At 46.5% G+C, this 16817-nt stretch overlaps 1 protein-coding gene across 13 annotated transcripts in view; it reads right to left on the reverse strand.

Moving 5' to 3' along the window:
- CACNA1B (calcium voltage-gated channel subunit alpha1 B) overlaps window positions 1–16817 on the reverse strand; it is a 337646-nt gene that overhangs the window by 177086 nt on the left and 143743 nt on the right. For all 13 annotated transcript variants that reach the window (XM_083721547.1, XM_083721558.1, XM_083721557.1 and 10 more), the window contains exon 7: window positions 15112–15215. In XM_083721547.1, the coding sequence (XP_083577673.1) occupies window positions 15112–15215 (104 nt within the window). The remainder of the gene's footprint in view (window positions 1–15111; window positions 15216–16817) is intronic.

Genomic DNA, 16817 nt, shown 5'->3' on the forward strand with positions numbered 1-16817 from the left:
ATGCACACACCTTTGAACTGGTCATAAGGAAGAAGTTAGGCTTGTGGAGCCAGACTGAGGGCAGGCTGGGCTTGGTAGGTGATGTGCCACATATGCCCTAATGGACCAGCCTTCATTTTAAATCAGAGGTATTCAGTGGTACCTCAGGTTAAGAACTTAATTTGTTCCAGAAGTCTGTTCTTAACCTGAAACTGTTCTTAATCTGAGGTACCACTTTAGCTAATTGGGCCTCCCGCTGCTGCTGCCACACAATTTCTGTTCTCATCCTGAAGCAAAGTTCTTAACCTGAGGTACTATTCTGGGTTAGCAGAGTCTGTAACCTGAAGCGTCTGTAACCCGATGTACCACTCTATTTTATTTCAGCAAGCCTACCCAAAGATAATCCTTTAGTCACCCATATTCTTTTTAAAAGGTTTTCTGATTTCATTTAACAAAATGTATACATCACTTACCAGAACAAAAGACTGTTAAGCCCATGCAAGAAATTGAGTGCTATACATTCCCCCCCCCCATACATGCACCCTTCCAATCATTCCAAATCAATCAGCATTCCTCTCTCCCACTTGCAAAAAAGGAAAAAGCCAAAACTGATGGCTCATCCACACCTGCTTGTCCCACACCTAGAAAGCATGGGTCCAAGAAGTGTTTATTATTATTATTATTATTATTATTATTATTATTATTATTTATACCCCACCCACTCTGAGTGGCTTACAGCATATATAGAACAAAGTAAAATATTAAGCATTCAAAACTTAAGCATTCAAAACTTCCCAATACAGAGTTGCCTTCAGATGTCTTCTAAAAGTTATGGAGTTCTTTATTTCCTTGACATCTGAAAGGAGAGTGCTCCAAAAGGAGGGCACCACTACCAAGAAGGTTTTGTGCCTGGTGTTTTGCTTGACCCACTGTTTTCCTTGGGAAAATCCACTATTTACCACTGAATTGGAGCAAACCTCAATCTGCAGAAAACCCGATTGACATTTGCTCTGATTCGGAAGTAAAGAGAGGGTTTCCCTGGGAAAGTGGTGGGACAAGTAGAAATGTAGATGAGCCCATCCCTAAGAGCCAGCTGTTTCAATAGGAGGAGAGAAGCATTGGGGGAAATGGAGACTATAGTCAGACAACCTGAGCTAGGAATGCGTGTACCTGTCCATTTCTGTTTCCCTCAATTTCTCATTTTTCCAGGCTCAGCTGCAGTGCTGCACATTTCATGAGCAATTGGTACATTTAACAAAAAACAAAACAAAAAAACTATCAGCTTGAATCCATTCATGACCATTTTAGTACAGATTTGTCCAAAAATACACCCCTTTCATATGAGGTTTGAGTTATATTCTCTCTGTGTGTGTGTCTCAATCAGTTTTCCCTAGCAAAATGAATTGTTGTGTTATTTTCACTAATGGGGGGTTACCAGACATCCCCAGCTTCTGGGGACAGTCCCCAGATTTGCAAATCTGTCCCCGGACAAATTCCATCCCTGGAATGTCTCCAGATTTGCAAATCTGTCCCCAGGAAACGTGGTAGTGGCAGTCTCAGTAGCCCAGAGCCAGCCTGGTGGCGCAGTTGTCTCTGGCTGGCTTCAGGAGCTGCTCGCTGTCGTGGCGGCCGCCATTTTTCCTCACCGGAAGTCCCCATATGATGTGTCTTGTGCGCATATGATGTGTCTTGTGCGCATATGATGTGTCTTGTGCGCATATGATGTGTCTTGTGCGATCTCCTGCCCTTTTCCCCCTTTGTTTTGATTGATCGTGGGAGGCTCGAGAGTTGTGGGCAGGCGGGCGGCTGTTGCCCAGTTTTTTAAAAAAAAACTCTGCATTTATGTTTCACAGGGTGTGAAAGAAGGGCTTTGCACCTTTATACAATATGCATGTGTGCTTAGGCCCAGGGTCTTTTGCCTCACCATCCCCACTACTGACTCCCTCTTGCTACTCAGCTTTAAAAAAAAAAAGTGTCCCTGGATTCACTGAAAAAAATCTGGGAACCACACCCTAATGTGCAATTGGGTACACATTTTCCCCAAATATATGCATTTTTGTACACATTGTTTGGTTAGTGGACTACATCATAAAATCCAGAGGAGTGTTAATTTCAAAGGATAACTATTTTGGTTTTGTGTCTTGGTTCGAGAAGTATGAATTGGGTAGTTTATCACTAAAATGCAAACCACATTGAATGTCTTCCCTGTCCCCTGCTTTACCCTGCTACCTTTTAACTGGAGACGCCAGGTATGCATGTGTTCAACCACCAAGTTATAATCATAGGAGCATAAGAAGAGCCCGGCAGGACAGTGGTCCATCTATTCCAAAATTCTGTTTTCAGAGGGCCCAACCAGATGGTCAAGGGGAACCCATAAGCAGGACCTGAACACAACCACCCTCTACCTTCCTGCAGTTTCCAGCATCTGCTATTCAGAAGCATTGCCATCTCTAACAGTGGAAATAGAGCATAGCTATCAGCATGGCTTTTTTTCAGCCGGAACTCACCTCACTGGAACTCAGTTTTGGCACCTCTCAATTGGGTACCATTGCCATTCTAAGAGAACAAGAGAGGTGTTCATGGTGAGTTCTGGCACATCATTTTCTAGAAAAATAGCACTGGCTATCAGTCTCAATAGCCACTGATAGCCTTATCCTCCCTGATCCTATTTTAAAGCTGTCCAATTTGGTGGCCTACACTGTCCCTTGTGAGAGCCAATTCCAGAGTTTAATAATGCCATCCCCATTCTTTCTAACACAACACTGACTGGCATTTGCTGCAGGCGACTGTTGGAAGATGCTTGGCATTCTATGGCACACACTGGATTGCTAAGCCATTCTGGCACCCGACAAATGTAGATCAACATGATTTTTTAAAATGCCCCTGATGGTACAACACACACACACCCAGAATTGGCCTGAGTTAATGCTCCCCTTGCTTCGCTTCAGCTCAAGCATTAACAGTTTGTCACATTCATGAAAAGATAATCCTCTGTCTGGGCAGGAAGTGGGGGGAGTATTCATTCTCAGGTTTCAGAGCCATACATTTCATCTTCCCCTACCATAGCCCAACCTTTGTATTGTGCAATTCCTCCTGGGACTCCAGCGATGAGCAGATGCTTTGCAATTCCAGCTGTTTTGATGCAACTAAAAGGAAATCTGAGCTTTAACTTCCGCCCAATGCACCTGTGCTCTCTTTGCTTGGGAAAACCCAGGGCAAGATTTGGAGGGTATGGGAGGAGAGGAAGAGCTTATTCCAGTTGCATCCATCTGCATAGATCAATGGTGAGCAAATGTTTTCAGCTCAAGGCCCACATCCCCTCATAGGAAAATTTCTGCATGCCAGAGGTGGTCGGGTACAGAGGCAAAAAAATGGGTGGAGAAACAGGTGTGACACTGACCTCTGCACCGAAGGGTACAATCCAGCCACACAAAAGACAAAGGTTTCTACTCACATGACTCTCTATCCAGGCGAGGAAGAGGCATCATCGCTTGTCAGGGACACATTTTGGCAAAGTAAAAGCACTTGAGAAGAGTGTGGAACAGGGCTGATGAGAGGTGTGGCCTGAGGAGGGTTTGGTTCTTGCTACTGTGGGTTCAGAAAAGGGTAGCCAAAATTGATCAAGGGGCTGGAGCAACTCCCCTATGAGGAAAGGCTGCAATATTTGGGACTTTTTACTTTAGAGAAAATGTGAGTAAGTGGTGGCATGACAGAAATATATAAAATTATGCATGGCATGAAAAAAATTAATAGAGAAAAGTGCTTTGTTTTTTTCCTTCTCTCTCATAATAGTAGAACTCATGGCTATCCATTGATGCTGAATACTGGAAGATTCAGAGCATTAAAGAGTATTTCTTCATGCAGCACATAGTTAAACTGTGGAACTCCCTCCCACCAGAAACAGTAATGGCCACCGCTCTAGAAGGCTTAAAAAGAGAATGGGACAAAATCATGGAGAAGGAGGCTATAAACAGCTACTAGCCCTGATGGCTGTGCTCTGCCTCAGAGAAATTATGCCTCCGAACACAAGTTTCTGGGAATCATATGTGGGCAGAGTGCTGTTGTGCTCATGTAAAGCTTATGGGTTTTCCACAGGCATCTGGTTGGCCACCGTGAGAGCAGGATACTGGGGTAAGAAGGGTCAAGTCCGTCTCATATTTTTATGCATTGGGAAGAGGTCACACACATAAACCTAATGGGTGGAAACCCAGTTTGAAATACCCTCCCAAGACAGTGCCTAACCTTTAATTTCAAGTCCATTTGGCTTTTGACTGGTGGATTTGTGAAAGCATCACTTGAAAACCAAATGCAAGGTCCTAGTCCCCTTGGAGTTCTCTCTCTGGCTGGATGGTGAAAGAAACACACATGCTTTGGCCACCCCACCTGAGGGTCCCCTTTTGAGGTGAGGGAAGCTGAAGCATCAGGTCATGTCAATTGCCATGAGCCTTCACAGGGCTCAGCCATCTTACGTACATCAGCCTTTGGGCATCTCACATGAAAGTCCTGCTGGGAGAACAAAGGGCTCCTCTACAGCTGCTGAATTATTCATACAGGAGACAAGGAGAAGGGAAATGCCTTTCTTCTCCAACACAAAAGCAGCTGCTGAGAAGGGATGGGTATGCCAGGAGAACACTTGGCTGGCAAAAATGATAATGGTGAAGGTGAGAAATCAGAAGTTTGAATAGGCCGAAGCTGGGAATGAAGTTCTCAGTGCCAGTGCTTCATATTGCCATTTCAAATGGACACATACTGTTTGCAAACAGAGTTCTTTTAAAGTGCCATCTTACATTCCTTACACACACACACAAACACACGTCCAGAGAAAAGTAGGAGATGCACACATACTATCTGTGTGCATCTTCTTCTCCATGCCCCTGGCCACCCACTAGCCACCATTTTGACAAGCCAGGATTGCTCCAGGTGCAACCTGAGGCCATCTCAACCTGCTCTCACCACACCCTGGGTTGACCAGAATTAATATGAAACAGTTTGAGATTCACAGAACCAAAGAACTGTAGGGTTGGAAGGAACATCATGGGCCATCTACTCCAACTCTCTGCAATGCAATCACAGCTAAAGAATCCCTGACAGGTGGCCATCCAACCACAATTTGAAAACTGCCAATGAATGAAAGTTCAATGCCTGCCAATGGCAGGTGGAGCCAGTTAATTCTACTTTTTCCCCCATTCTCCTTCCTGCTGGGTTCTCCAAGGAACAGCACCAAGATATGAAGGAAGAAGGCAACTCGATGGACATGTTTTAAGCAAGAAGGAGCAAGTGAGGGCTGGTTGAGGACAGACTGAGGTTGGTGAAGCACTGCCTCATTTCCCCAAACAAAACTAGCCTCCACTGCATGAAAGGCTAGGGAATACCTCTCTTCCAATCCCAGCTAAGAATGATGTAATCCAGTTGTTTTTATGTGAAGAGCAGCTACAATTTGGAGGTCTGTCCAGAGAACGATACACAGAGAAAGACTGTCTCCCTGGAGACTTGATGTGGGAGTAATTAGGGATATGGGGGGATTAATTTGGTTTGTGTTTACATGTGAAGCTACCTAATTTATGCTTCCTGAACAAATACATGAGGAGTGGGGAATCTTTTTCAGCCTGAGGGCTGTATTTCCTACTAGGTAATCATCTGGAGGGGAGGCACGTGCCAGTGGTGTGTGGGTCCAGAAGCAACAGGAGGTGGAACCACAAATATAAATTTATTCACGCATCCTTCTCTATCCTCCATCCAGGCAAGGAAGAGGCATCGGCATAGTTCCAGGACACAAGCCAGCCAGGCAAAAACATTCAGGGATGGTGAGAGATGTGGTCTGGGAAAGAGGTCTGGCCTGGGAAGAGTCCCAAGGGCCAGACAGAGAGGCATTTGGCCCCCAAGCTTGAGGTTTCGTATGCAATATGCAAACCAAGCCCCAAATATTCTTTGCAATTCAACCTTCTCTAAATCTGGTGATGCTGTTCCCCAGCAAGCCAAAAGTTGACAAATCACTGCTCGAAGTCAATATTTTTCAACACATTTTTCAAACAAATTTTCCCCCCACATCCCAAGAGGGCATTCCCTAGCCACTAGCACAACCTCCTTTGGAGGTAAAGAAAAAAGAGTATTGTAGGAAGTCACCAAGAACACACAAAACGTTTCCCCTCCTAGACACATACTTGCCACCTGTCCCAGGACGTCTCAGATTCTGTTTCAAATCTCAGGTGTCCCAACTATTCTGCTGCTGCTGCTGTGAGACCTCCATTGAGGCCTGCTGCAGCCACAAACATACTCAAAGAAGCCGGGCCACACTTCTGGAAATATGGAAGCAGCTGCAGTGGGCCTAGGTCTTGTTATGGTGGAGGCAGCAGAGGAGAGCCAGTGAAGGTAACGTGGTAGGCGGGCAGCGAACTTGCAGGTGGTGTCATAGTGGTGTGGCCTGGGCACACCTGTGGGTGGCAGTGGGCATGGAGGAGGTCTAGGATGGAGGTGGCCTGGGGTGTGTGCCCCCTATTTGGGTTGGGAAATGTTGGACAGGATAGGACACTGAGAGAGGTCCTGGGGATAGTATATGTTTGGGCTATGCATCAGATCTGGGCTGATTTGGATTGGTTTGCAGTTTGGCCAGATCAGGCTGAGACAGCTTGGGATCACCCCAAATTGGGTTGGCCTTCCCAGAGTGATTCAGGGCTGGCATACAGGCAACAGGGATGTGGGAGATGAGGCAGGTGACAGCCTCTACAAAGAGTACCATGAAACAGTGTGCAAAAGGGCTTTCAAACAGCCCTGCACTTCATTTCGGTTGCATATGCCTATTTCCAGGTAGGCAACATGCATGCATAGCCAAACTGAGGACTGAATCCCCAACTTAGGTTCAGTCCTGCTCTCTGTATTGCAGTCAGGAGAAGGAGAAGGAGAAACAGCCTCTCCTTCTTCTCCCACCCCTCCTGGCCACATGTTTATCAATAGGATTTAAGACCCTAGTTGAGCATTAGGACTGACCCCTGAATCAGTTTGGGGACCAGTTCTAGCTTGGATCAGCCAATGTCAAATTGAGACCAATCCAAACTGCCAGATTGGGTCCTCTATCAGATCAGAGTATGGGGGGTGTGCACAATCCCAGTTTATATGGTTGCCTGCTTGTTTTTACTAGCTGTCTTCCAGTGCCTTTAACAGCATCTTGACACATAGACATTTGATAGGGGACACTTTGTCTGCATTCTCTATACTGCTGTTAGGAAAACTTTTCCATGATGCATATTTTATTTTCATGACAAACTGCTGCTAAAGGCAGAGAAGCAGAAGCAGTAAATTAGTTGGCAAGTCAAGTTCTCTGCCTAATGAGTTAGATGGGGGAAGTTTATTAAATAAAGCAGTAGGAACTGTATGTTCAGACTGAAAATATTTGGGGATACCTGCGTCACAGATACTTAAAAACATAGGTTAAGGTCACCTTTTGTCTATCATTTGAGCCACATTTCCCCTCGCCCAACTTTACTTCTGCTTTTTGCTACTTTCCATCCCGCTCTTACCACTTCCACCACCCACCATCAGCATAACATGGTCAAAGTGCCCTGTATCTCAGTACGATGAAAACAAAGAACAGCGCCTCAGACGGGATGGGTCACTGGATGATGCTTGTTAGTTAGTAATTATGTTCCAGGAAACAGAGGGAGAAACATAGGTCTTGTTTATGATGTTGAAATGAATAGAGATGAGGGAGGTTAATTATAAATCTGTTTTAGGAACACTATAGACCTAAGTGCAGGATGCAAACATTACCTTAGGTCATTACTCATTTCTGAAGCTCAGAAAATAATGTAGAGTGGTCTATTTGCGAAAATAATGCACAGTAAGAGTGGGGAACATTATTCAGCTCAAGGGCTGCATTCCTTTCAGGATAATCGTTGGGGGGGAGGAACATGCCAGTGGTAGGACAGGGCCAGAAGTAAAAGTGAATGGAGCAATGAATGTAAACTTCAGCATTGTACATTAGGCTAGTTTCTACATACATTCTCTTGCCATCCCTCTATCCTCCATCTAGGCAAGCAAGAGGCATTATCAGAGTTCAACGCTGAGATCCAGCACCGAGCGCCTTCTGGCGGTGCCCTCATTGCGAGAAGTGAGGTTACAGGGAACCAGACAGAGGGCCTTCTTGGTAGTGGTGCCCGCCCTGTGGAACACCCTCCCTTCAGATGTGAAGGAAATAAGCAGCTATCCTATCTTTAAAAGACATCTGAAGGCAGCCCTGTTTAGGGAAGTTTTTAATATTTAAAGCTGTATTGTTTTTACCACTTGATTGGGAGCTGCCCAGAGTGGCTGGGGAAACTCAGCCAGATGGGTGGGGTATACATTATTATTATTACTATTATTATTAGACACATCTCAGTGAGTAGAAAGACTGCAGGAGGGTGTGAAGTTGAGATATCATGACAGTTTTATCACTTCATGAAAAATAGCTGTGTACAAGAATGTGAACTGAAAAGCTGAGACTGGATGCAACCATACCACACCTGTGTCTTTTGGGCAGGGGTGGGGAAACTGTGGCCAACCATTGTTGAACTAAAGCTATGATCATCCCCAGGGAGTGTGGCCAACTGTCAGGGAATATGGGATCTGTGGCCCAAAACCTGGAGGGCACCATGCTGGTTATCCATGCACAATATCTGAACCCATGTTGAGAAAAGAAGAGAGGTTAGTTCAGCTTCCTGGTAGCATCTAGAAAGAAGAGACCCTGCTAGCCTGGATGCTAGAACTCACTAATAGCTGGCATTTATCTCAGGAAGGACCAGGCCCTGGCTCAATCAATCAGGCACTTAGAGATTCTGCCACCGTCACCACTAGAGATAGAAGATGAATTTGATTCAATTAGGATTTTAATGTGAACCTATCTAAGGCCCCTCTGCCACTATACATTTAAAGCAGCATCATTCTACTTTAAGCAGCCATGGCTTCCCCCAAAGAAACCTGGGAGCTGTAGTTTGTTAAAAAGTGTTCACCCATAGCTACAATTCCCAGAATGGTTTAGCAATCAATCCCCATTCCCAGGAAATGCTGGGAATCGTAGGTCTCTGTGGGAGGAAATAGGGGGTTTCCTAACAACCCTCAACACCCTTAGCAAACTACAGTTGCCCAGGATTTTGGGGAGCAACCATGACTGTTCAAAATGGTATCATACTGTGTAAAATGGCTAGGATAGATGAATCATAGTATTGTAGAGTTAGAAGGGACCGCAATGGTCATCTAGTCCAACCCCCTGCAATGCAGGAATATCAGTTGAACTATCCATGACAAATGACCATCCAACTTCTGCTTAAAAACCTCCAAGGAAGGAGAGTCCACCAGCTCCCAAGGGAGCCTGTTCCACTGTCAAACAGCTCTTACTGTCAGAAAGTTTTTCCTAATGCTTAATCTGAGTCTCCTTTCTTGTAACTTGAATCAATTGTTTCAGGTTCTACCCTCCAGAGCAGGAGAAAACAAGCTTGCTCCATCTTCCATGTGACAGCCCTTTAGCTATTTGAAGATGGCTATCATGAAATCTCCAAATTTTGTGATGATGTTCCCCAACCAAATAATGCATGCAAAAATGTACATACTAGGGGAATGCATGACTAAAGATACACACATTAGCCTGGGGTGGAGGAACCTTTAGCCCTCCAGATGCAGCTGAACATCTCCCATGTGTATGTGCCGGAGTTCCATTAGGATCGCAACATAGAGAGTTGTTCTCCTAGACTTATTTCAGGAATATTTGGACTGTTTGGCTTTGAGATACTGAGTTGTGCATGTCATGATTATTTTGGCACTTGTATATATTATTAAAGATTTCGTGTAAAAGAAGGTATTGAAATGTGTCAGGGAACTGCCATCGGAGGGACAGGTGGTGGAGAGGCTCCAGGAGAATAGGAGAGAATCTGCAGCAGAGGAAGGAACCAGCAGGGGGAGTGCAGGAGTCACAGCGGAGGGGAGGCTCTGGGATACTTCTAGTGAGAATAGTGAAGAGGTAACAAGACCCCCGTTAGGAACTCCCACCCTTCGCCGGAAACTGTCACGCAGAGAGTCACGAAGGCGCATGTCCGTCAAACAGCTTTTATGTTGGAGTAAGTTCCGTAGACGCCCACTGTCAGATTCTACCAGCGACTGACGGAGTCATGCTTTGGGGGCTCCATTAGTGCCTAGGTTTGGGTGACCAGCCAAACCCCAGAGGGATCAAGCTTTTACGCACAAGCAGCTCATTATCCCATCACAGCAATCTGACAGTCTTTGAAAGCAGCTTGTGCAAGCAGAGGGCATCATGAGCGAACCAGCCGGAACCAGAGGAGCTGGAGCTGGAGCAGGTCCAAGCCTGGAAGAAAGGTACAGGGCGTTGGAGGTCCAGCTCGCGCTGCAAATGGCGAGGCTCGAGGAGAGGAGGGCTCAAGATGCGGATAAGGGAAAAACCACCCCACTTGCCAGAAAGGTGCCTGGATTGGTGCAGAAATTTGGGGGGGATCCCAGGAACTATCAAGCCTTTAGGACAGAGATGCAATATGCTCTCAATCTACTGTTTGATGACTTCCCCGATGAGAACTCTAGAGTGGCGTACGTGATTGGCCATCTAGAGGGAGGGGCGAGGGACTGGATTAGGCCCCTGATGGCAGCCAATAATGAAATCTTAAAGGACACAATGAAATTTTTTCGCGCCATGGACTTGATGTTTTCCAGCGAGATTGAGCAAGGGGTGGTGCGCAGGCAGTTAATGGCGTGTAAACAGGGGAGCCGATCTGTACGTGAGTACTGGACTGAGTTCACCATGCTGATTCATAGACTGGGGTGGGACCTTGTGAGTGAACCTATTCAAATGCTGTTTAAAGAAGGGCTCTCTCCGGCAGTGAAAGATGAACTTTCCCGGGCGCCTAGGGCGGAGTCTATGGACCAGCTGACTAAATCTGCGCTGTCCATAGGAGCGCGCCAGGAAGCCAGAGCTTTGGAAAAGCGGGAAGGAAAGGGGGAACGTTGGAAGGACTTCCGCATTCCGGAGATTCCGGAGCAGCCTTTCCCGCCAGCAGAGCCGATGGAACTTGGAACAGCGCGCGCGCGCGCAGTTTCAAACACAAGTGAGATGGGCCCAGGAGTTCTCCAAATTCCACTTTGAGATTCGTTACGTGCCAGGCTCCGAGAACGTGAGGGCGGACGCTCTCTCCAGGAAACCTGAGTACTTAGAGGGGGAGGGAGCGCCTGAGGCAAGGCATGTAATCCCTGAAGACCACTGGGTGTGTGGGGCGGCATTGGTGGGGCAGAGGGAACTGATAGAGGGTACTGAGAACGATGAATACGCCCAAGAGAAATTCAGAGAACTCAGGAGGACAGAGGAGAACACAGGGGGGTTTGAAGAAAAGAACGGGGCGTTGTATTACAAAGGGGCACTGTACATACCAGATGGGGAACTGAGGGGCAGAGTACTCAAGCAGTTGCATGACAGCCCCACAGCGGGGCATTTTGGACAGCACAAAACCATGTGGTTGGTTACCAGGGAGTTTTGGTGGCCCAAGGTGAGGGAGGACGTACGGGAATATGTCAGGGGTTGCGACAGGTGCCAGCGAGCAAAAGGGGAGAGGGTGGCGCCAGCGGGGCTATTACAACCCTTACCCACACCAGAAAGGCCATGGGAGGCAGTATCCATAGATTTTATGACAGACCTGCCAAAATCCAAGGGCAAAACAGCTGTCATGGTGGTGGTAGATCTATTAACTAAGATGTGTCATTTTATAGCCTGTTCCCATGCGGTCACCGCGGAGGAAACCGCCAAGTTATTTGTAGAGCATATTTTCAGGTTGCATGGCGCCCCCTTGAGGGTGGTCAGCGACAGAGGGAAACAGTTTACTTCCAGGTTCTGGAGGAAACTTATGAGCTTACTGCACGTGGAACTCAATTTCTCAACTGCCCGGCACCCAGAAACAAATGGGCAAGCGGAAAGGGCAAACGGGATTTTACAACAATACCTGAGGTGTTATGTAAAAGACAGAGAAAATGACTGGGTAGATAAGTTACCTCTGGCAGAATTTGCCTACAACAACGCGGAGAACGTGTCCACAGGGATGAGTCCTTTTCTGGCAAATTATGGGTGTCATCCCCGGGCATTTCCAGGAGAAGGAGGGGAGAGGTGGAGCGTGCCGGCGGCGGAACACTTTTTTGAAGAGATGGAAGCGATCCACCGTCAGCTTCAGCTTAACTTAGAGAAAGCCACGGAAGAATATAAGAAACAAGCAGACAGAAATAGGAGGGAAGGTGAAACTATAAGGGTGGGAAACCGGGTGTGGCTATCCACCCAAGGACTACCGTTCAAGGGAGGGAGTAAGAAATTGAGACCCAAAAGATTGGGACCCTTTGAGGTCATACAGCAGGTCAACCCAGTAACATTCAAACTCAGACTGCCCAGTCACATGAAATTGCACCCAGTATTTCACAGGTCATTACTGTCGCCGTACCGAGAGGGACGTGAGTGGGGGGAGTGTGAGAGAGAGGTCACCCAAACGCCCATGATAGAAGAGAGAGAACGCGACATGAACGTGGCAGGAATCATTGATTCCAGGTGGAAGGGGAATCAGGTGGAATATCTGGTAGAATGGGAGGGGGAAGTTGAGTCGGAAAACACTTGGGTACCAGCAGAGTTAGTCAAGGATGAGGTTTTAATAGAAACATTTCATCAGCGTTTCCCCAAAAAACCACAACCCGTGGCACAATTTAGAAGGGAACACTTTGGGACCACCGATGAGGAAGGGGAGTTTGAAGGGTTCCCAGAGTCAGGGGTGGGTGAGGAAGCCGACTCCGACGAAGAAGAGGAAGACGAGGAGAGAGACGGTACGCCGTGGTTAGAAGTGTTTGAATCCTCGGAAGACGAGGAGAGTTCCTTCAGGGGCTTTCAGCCCTCACCGCCAGTGGGAGAGGAGGCGGGGGGGTGAAGGGGGCCCTGGGGGGGAGGTGGATGTCAGGGAACTGCCATCGGAGGGACAGGTGGTGGAGAGGCTCCAGGAGAATAGGAGAGACTCTACAGCAGAAGAAGGAACCAGTAGGGGGAGAGCAGGAGTTCCAGCGCAAGGGGAGTCGGGGGAGAGGCTCTGGGATACTTCTAGTGAGAATAGTGAAGAGGTAACAAGACCCCCGTTAGGAACTCCCACCCTTCGCCGGAAACTGTCACGCAGAGAGTCACGAAGGCGCATGTCCGTCAAACAGCTTTTATGTTGGAGTAAGTTCCGTAGACGCCCACTGTCAGATTCTACCAGCGACTGACGGAGTCATGCTTTGGGGGCTCCGTTAGTGCCTAGGTTTGGGTGACCAGCCAAACCCCAGAGGGATCAAGCTTTTACGCACAAGCAGCTCATTATCCCATCACAAAATGTCATACAATATTTTAAATGAATTTTCCTAAACCACATCCTGAGTTGTTTAGTTTGTGATTGAACTCCAACTCCCATCAGCCCCAGTGATCACAGCAAATAGCCAAAGCTGATGGGAGCTGCAGTCCAGCAGCATCCAGAGGGTGAAAAGGCTTCCCCACCACTGCATTAGTGAATGACATTCAGAAATGCACCATATTAGACAAAACCCAAAACTGGATGCAAAATTCTGTATAACAAGAGAAATTTGCATCAAAATGCTGATGAAACTTAAGATCTTTTCATTTAATTGCAAAATGAGGAAGAAATGCAGTGAACCAAACTAAAAGTCTGGAAAATCAAGAGACTGAGAGAAAGGGAAACAGGCAGATTCATTCATTCCTATCTGCCACAGACCCTGGCTACTGGAGCACGGTGTGAACTCTTGAATTACAGAACAACACCAGCGGCCTCCCTCCCCCCCCCCCCCAGTTCACTTGGATCATCCTCTGGTTCCTTTTCGCAAATGCAGGCACATACAGATCCAATTCATTGTCAACGAACTCTCAATGGATTAATAAACTGAGCATTATTTACTTGTCCGACATGCATTAAAAAGGGGGGGGGGATCTGAATCCCACTCTTGATTTTTCCAGCCTTATATCTTTTTCCTTCTCCACCGCCAGGCCAACTGGGTACTTGAGAGCCTTCTCCTCCCTAGACTTCACCTGATTCCAAATATTTACTATGCAACTGGAAAGAGCTGTAGCGGAAATGGAATCCTGCATAACTGAGTTGGTTCCAGGTATTGGCTTGATAGAGCACATCCTAAGGCTGTGGGCTCACTTAAAAGAGCCCTTTAGACCTGCTCCTCTTTGGCGGCACTTCAACCTTCCTGATCACCTGCAACCAGAAAGAGCTGCAAACCACCCCTCCCTTTTTTCAGATGCCCTTTGAAAATATATTCTTTAGACAGGCCTTTGCAATCTATTTTCTTTATTTCTCTTTTTTTACCAATCAATTTTTATTGATGTTTTTATGCTGATTTTATTTTTGTAAGCTGCACAGCAGAACTCTTAATAGGCAGTTGTTAAGCGTGTAAGGACAAAAGAAGTAATTATAATTTAACAGCTTTCATGTTATTCTATTTTGTTAAAGCAACTAGGAAAAAAAATATTATGATGGGAAGATCTCACACCGGTGAAGGGGAGCAGTGGGGAGGAGGGGAGGGTTAGGTTGAATTTGGGAAATAAAATAATATATGGGACAGCAAGGAATATAATAGATTCTTATAGAATAGTAATATATTGTAACCAGAATAGAAGTTCAAAAGAGGGAAGTAAGTGTATTTTCATTATTGTAATAGTTATTATTATTTCTTATCAGTAGAAGGCAATGTTAATTTAGGCTTCTTCGTTTTGCTGTCTGTATAATTTTCTTCAGCTAATAAAAAAGAAAAGTTGCACACCACCCTGATGTGTGTGGTGTTGTTTTTTTAAGGAAAGTGTGGATTACCAATAAGCAAATAAATAAATAAATAAAAATGGACCGATGGTATTACAGTATAATATAGCTTCCTGTGTGTGAGCACAGAGGTAAAGCTTTTGCCTTGCATGGAGAAGCTTCCAGGTTCAATCTCTGGCATATCCAAGTCAGGCTGCAAGAGACCCTGGAGAGCCACTGCCAGCCTGTGCTGGCAATACTGTGATAGGTGGACCTGGTGGTCTGACTCGATATAAGACAGCTCCCTACCTTCTCCATCTTATCGTTAGTGGGAAAGAAACTGGGTCCTTACCCTGATAGGACACCAAGGACCAAGTTGAGCATGAAGAAAGAGCCGATGATGATGAGCGGGATGAAGTAAAGCCAGTTCCACATATTCCCTGCGGCATCGTTAGTCTGGAGAAAGACAGAGAAAAGAGGAAGAGGAGAAAGAGACTTTAATCCAAACCCACATGTCCAGCATACAATGAACCAAGGATTTCTTTTCTACTGTTTTTTTTTTAATACTACACTTCAGCAGTGCTTTTTTTCCCGAGAACATGAGGTGCAGGAACGCTCAGGTTTTTTTGACAGAGCCAAAGGTGTTGAGCTTTAGGGGGAGGAAACAACGCTTTGGGGGCAGGAATGCTTTTCCGCTCAATCACCCCACTGCCAGCATCACTGCAGCCACATTTCAATGTCGACTCCAACATGCTGCCCCACAGCCTCCAACACAAAGCCATGAGCGGCATGCAGCCCAAAGACTCTGACACGCAGCTCTGGGCACCTTGCCACTATAAAGCTGCTGGTACACAACAAATAGGTGCTGGAATGCACCAAAGAGGTGCTGGAACTCAGTTCTGGTGAGATCCAGCTGAAAAAAAAACCCCTGCACTTCACTACTTGTTACATCAGGGGACTTCCCAGGCTCCCCCAGATTGAAAGGGCGGGAGCAATAGTCGGTCCAGTGGTCAAGAAGGCAGTTTTTGTACGTGCTATAGAGGGAAGTGAGAGGCAGATGGGGCTCAGGCTCCCCCAGATTGAGAGGGCGGGAGCAATAGTCGGTCCAGTGGTCAAGAAGGCAGTTTTTGTACGTGCTATAGAGGGAAGTGAGAGGCAGATGGGGCTCAGGAACATGGGAGGGTAGCCCATCTAGGAGAAGGAAAACTCTAACACTAAACCTCCACTGCCTTGTGGGACATATTCTGGAGAAGAAAAAGCTAAGGAGTAAACCCTACACAAATTCAGCATGGAATCCTAAGGCCTTGTTCACTCCCTTCCAGCAACTCCTGCAGTTAAGCTGGTGCCAAACATATTGCTCTGATTTCCTTGGGACCACATCAGTGAAGTTGAGAGGGGCGTCTTGTTGTCTGGGCAGCTCAGGACCTCCATACATACACACTGCCAAGGCTTGCCTCCCACGGAAATTGCTTCAGTGCTTCTAATGCAGCATTTAGACCTCACGCCTGGAGGTACACTCTTTTGTCTCTTGAGACAGATGGGTGCCCACACCATGGGTGAACAACCTCAGGCTTGATGGCTGAATAACAGCCCTCCAGACTTCTCTATCTGCCTCCTAGCTGGATCAGATTATTTCCAAGGTCCCTCTCAATCTCTGTGAGCAGTAGTCAATATTACTCCTGCTCAGAGTAGACCCACTGGAATTGATGGCCATGACTCACCGAGGGACATTTCAGTAGGTCAACCCTGAGCAGCACATAGTTGGCGGCAACCTTATGATTCTAAGGACCAGCTTCCATCCTCACCCCATTAGAGGGTGATGGATAAAGGATCTTGTGCTGACTCCTGTCTCATTCACTAAGGGCTGGGAGCCATGAAGCAAAATCAATTTTTATGCCTTCCCTTAAAATACTTTAATGGTTTAATGCTTGGGTGACTTGTTTATGTCACTCAACTCCCAACCCAACCACAGAACTAATCAGATACAATGGAGATGGAAAATGGAAATACTTTCAATGCTCTGATGGTGTTTCACATTGTAAAACAGTTGGGAGGCTC

This window comes from Podarcis gaigeae (genome assembly GCF_964106915.1).
Source record: "Podarcis gaigeae genome assembly, chromosome: Z".
NCBI classification, from domain to species: Eukaryota; Metazoa; Chordata; class Lepidosauria; order Squamata; family Lacertidae; genus Podarcis; species Podarcis gaigeae.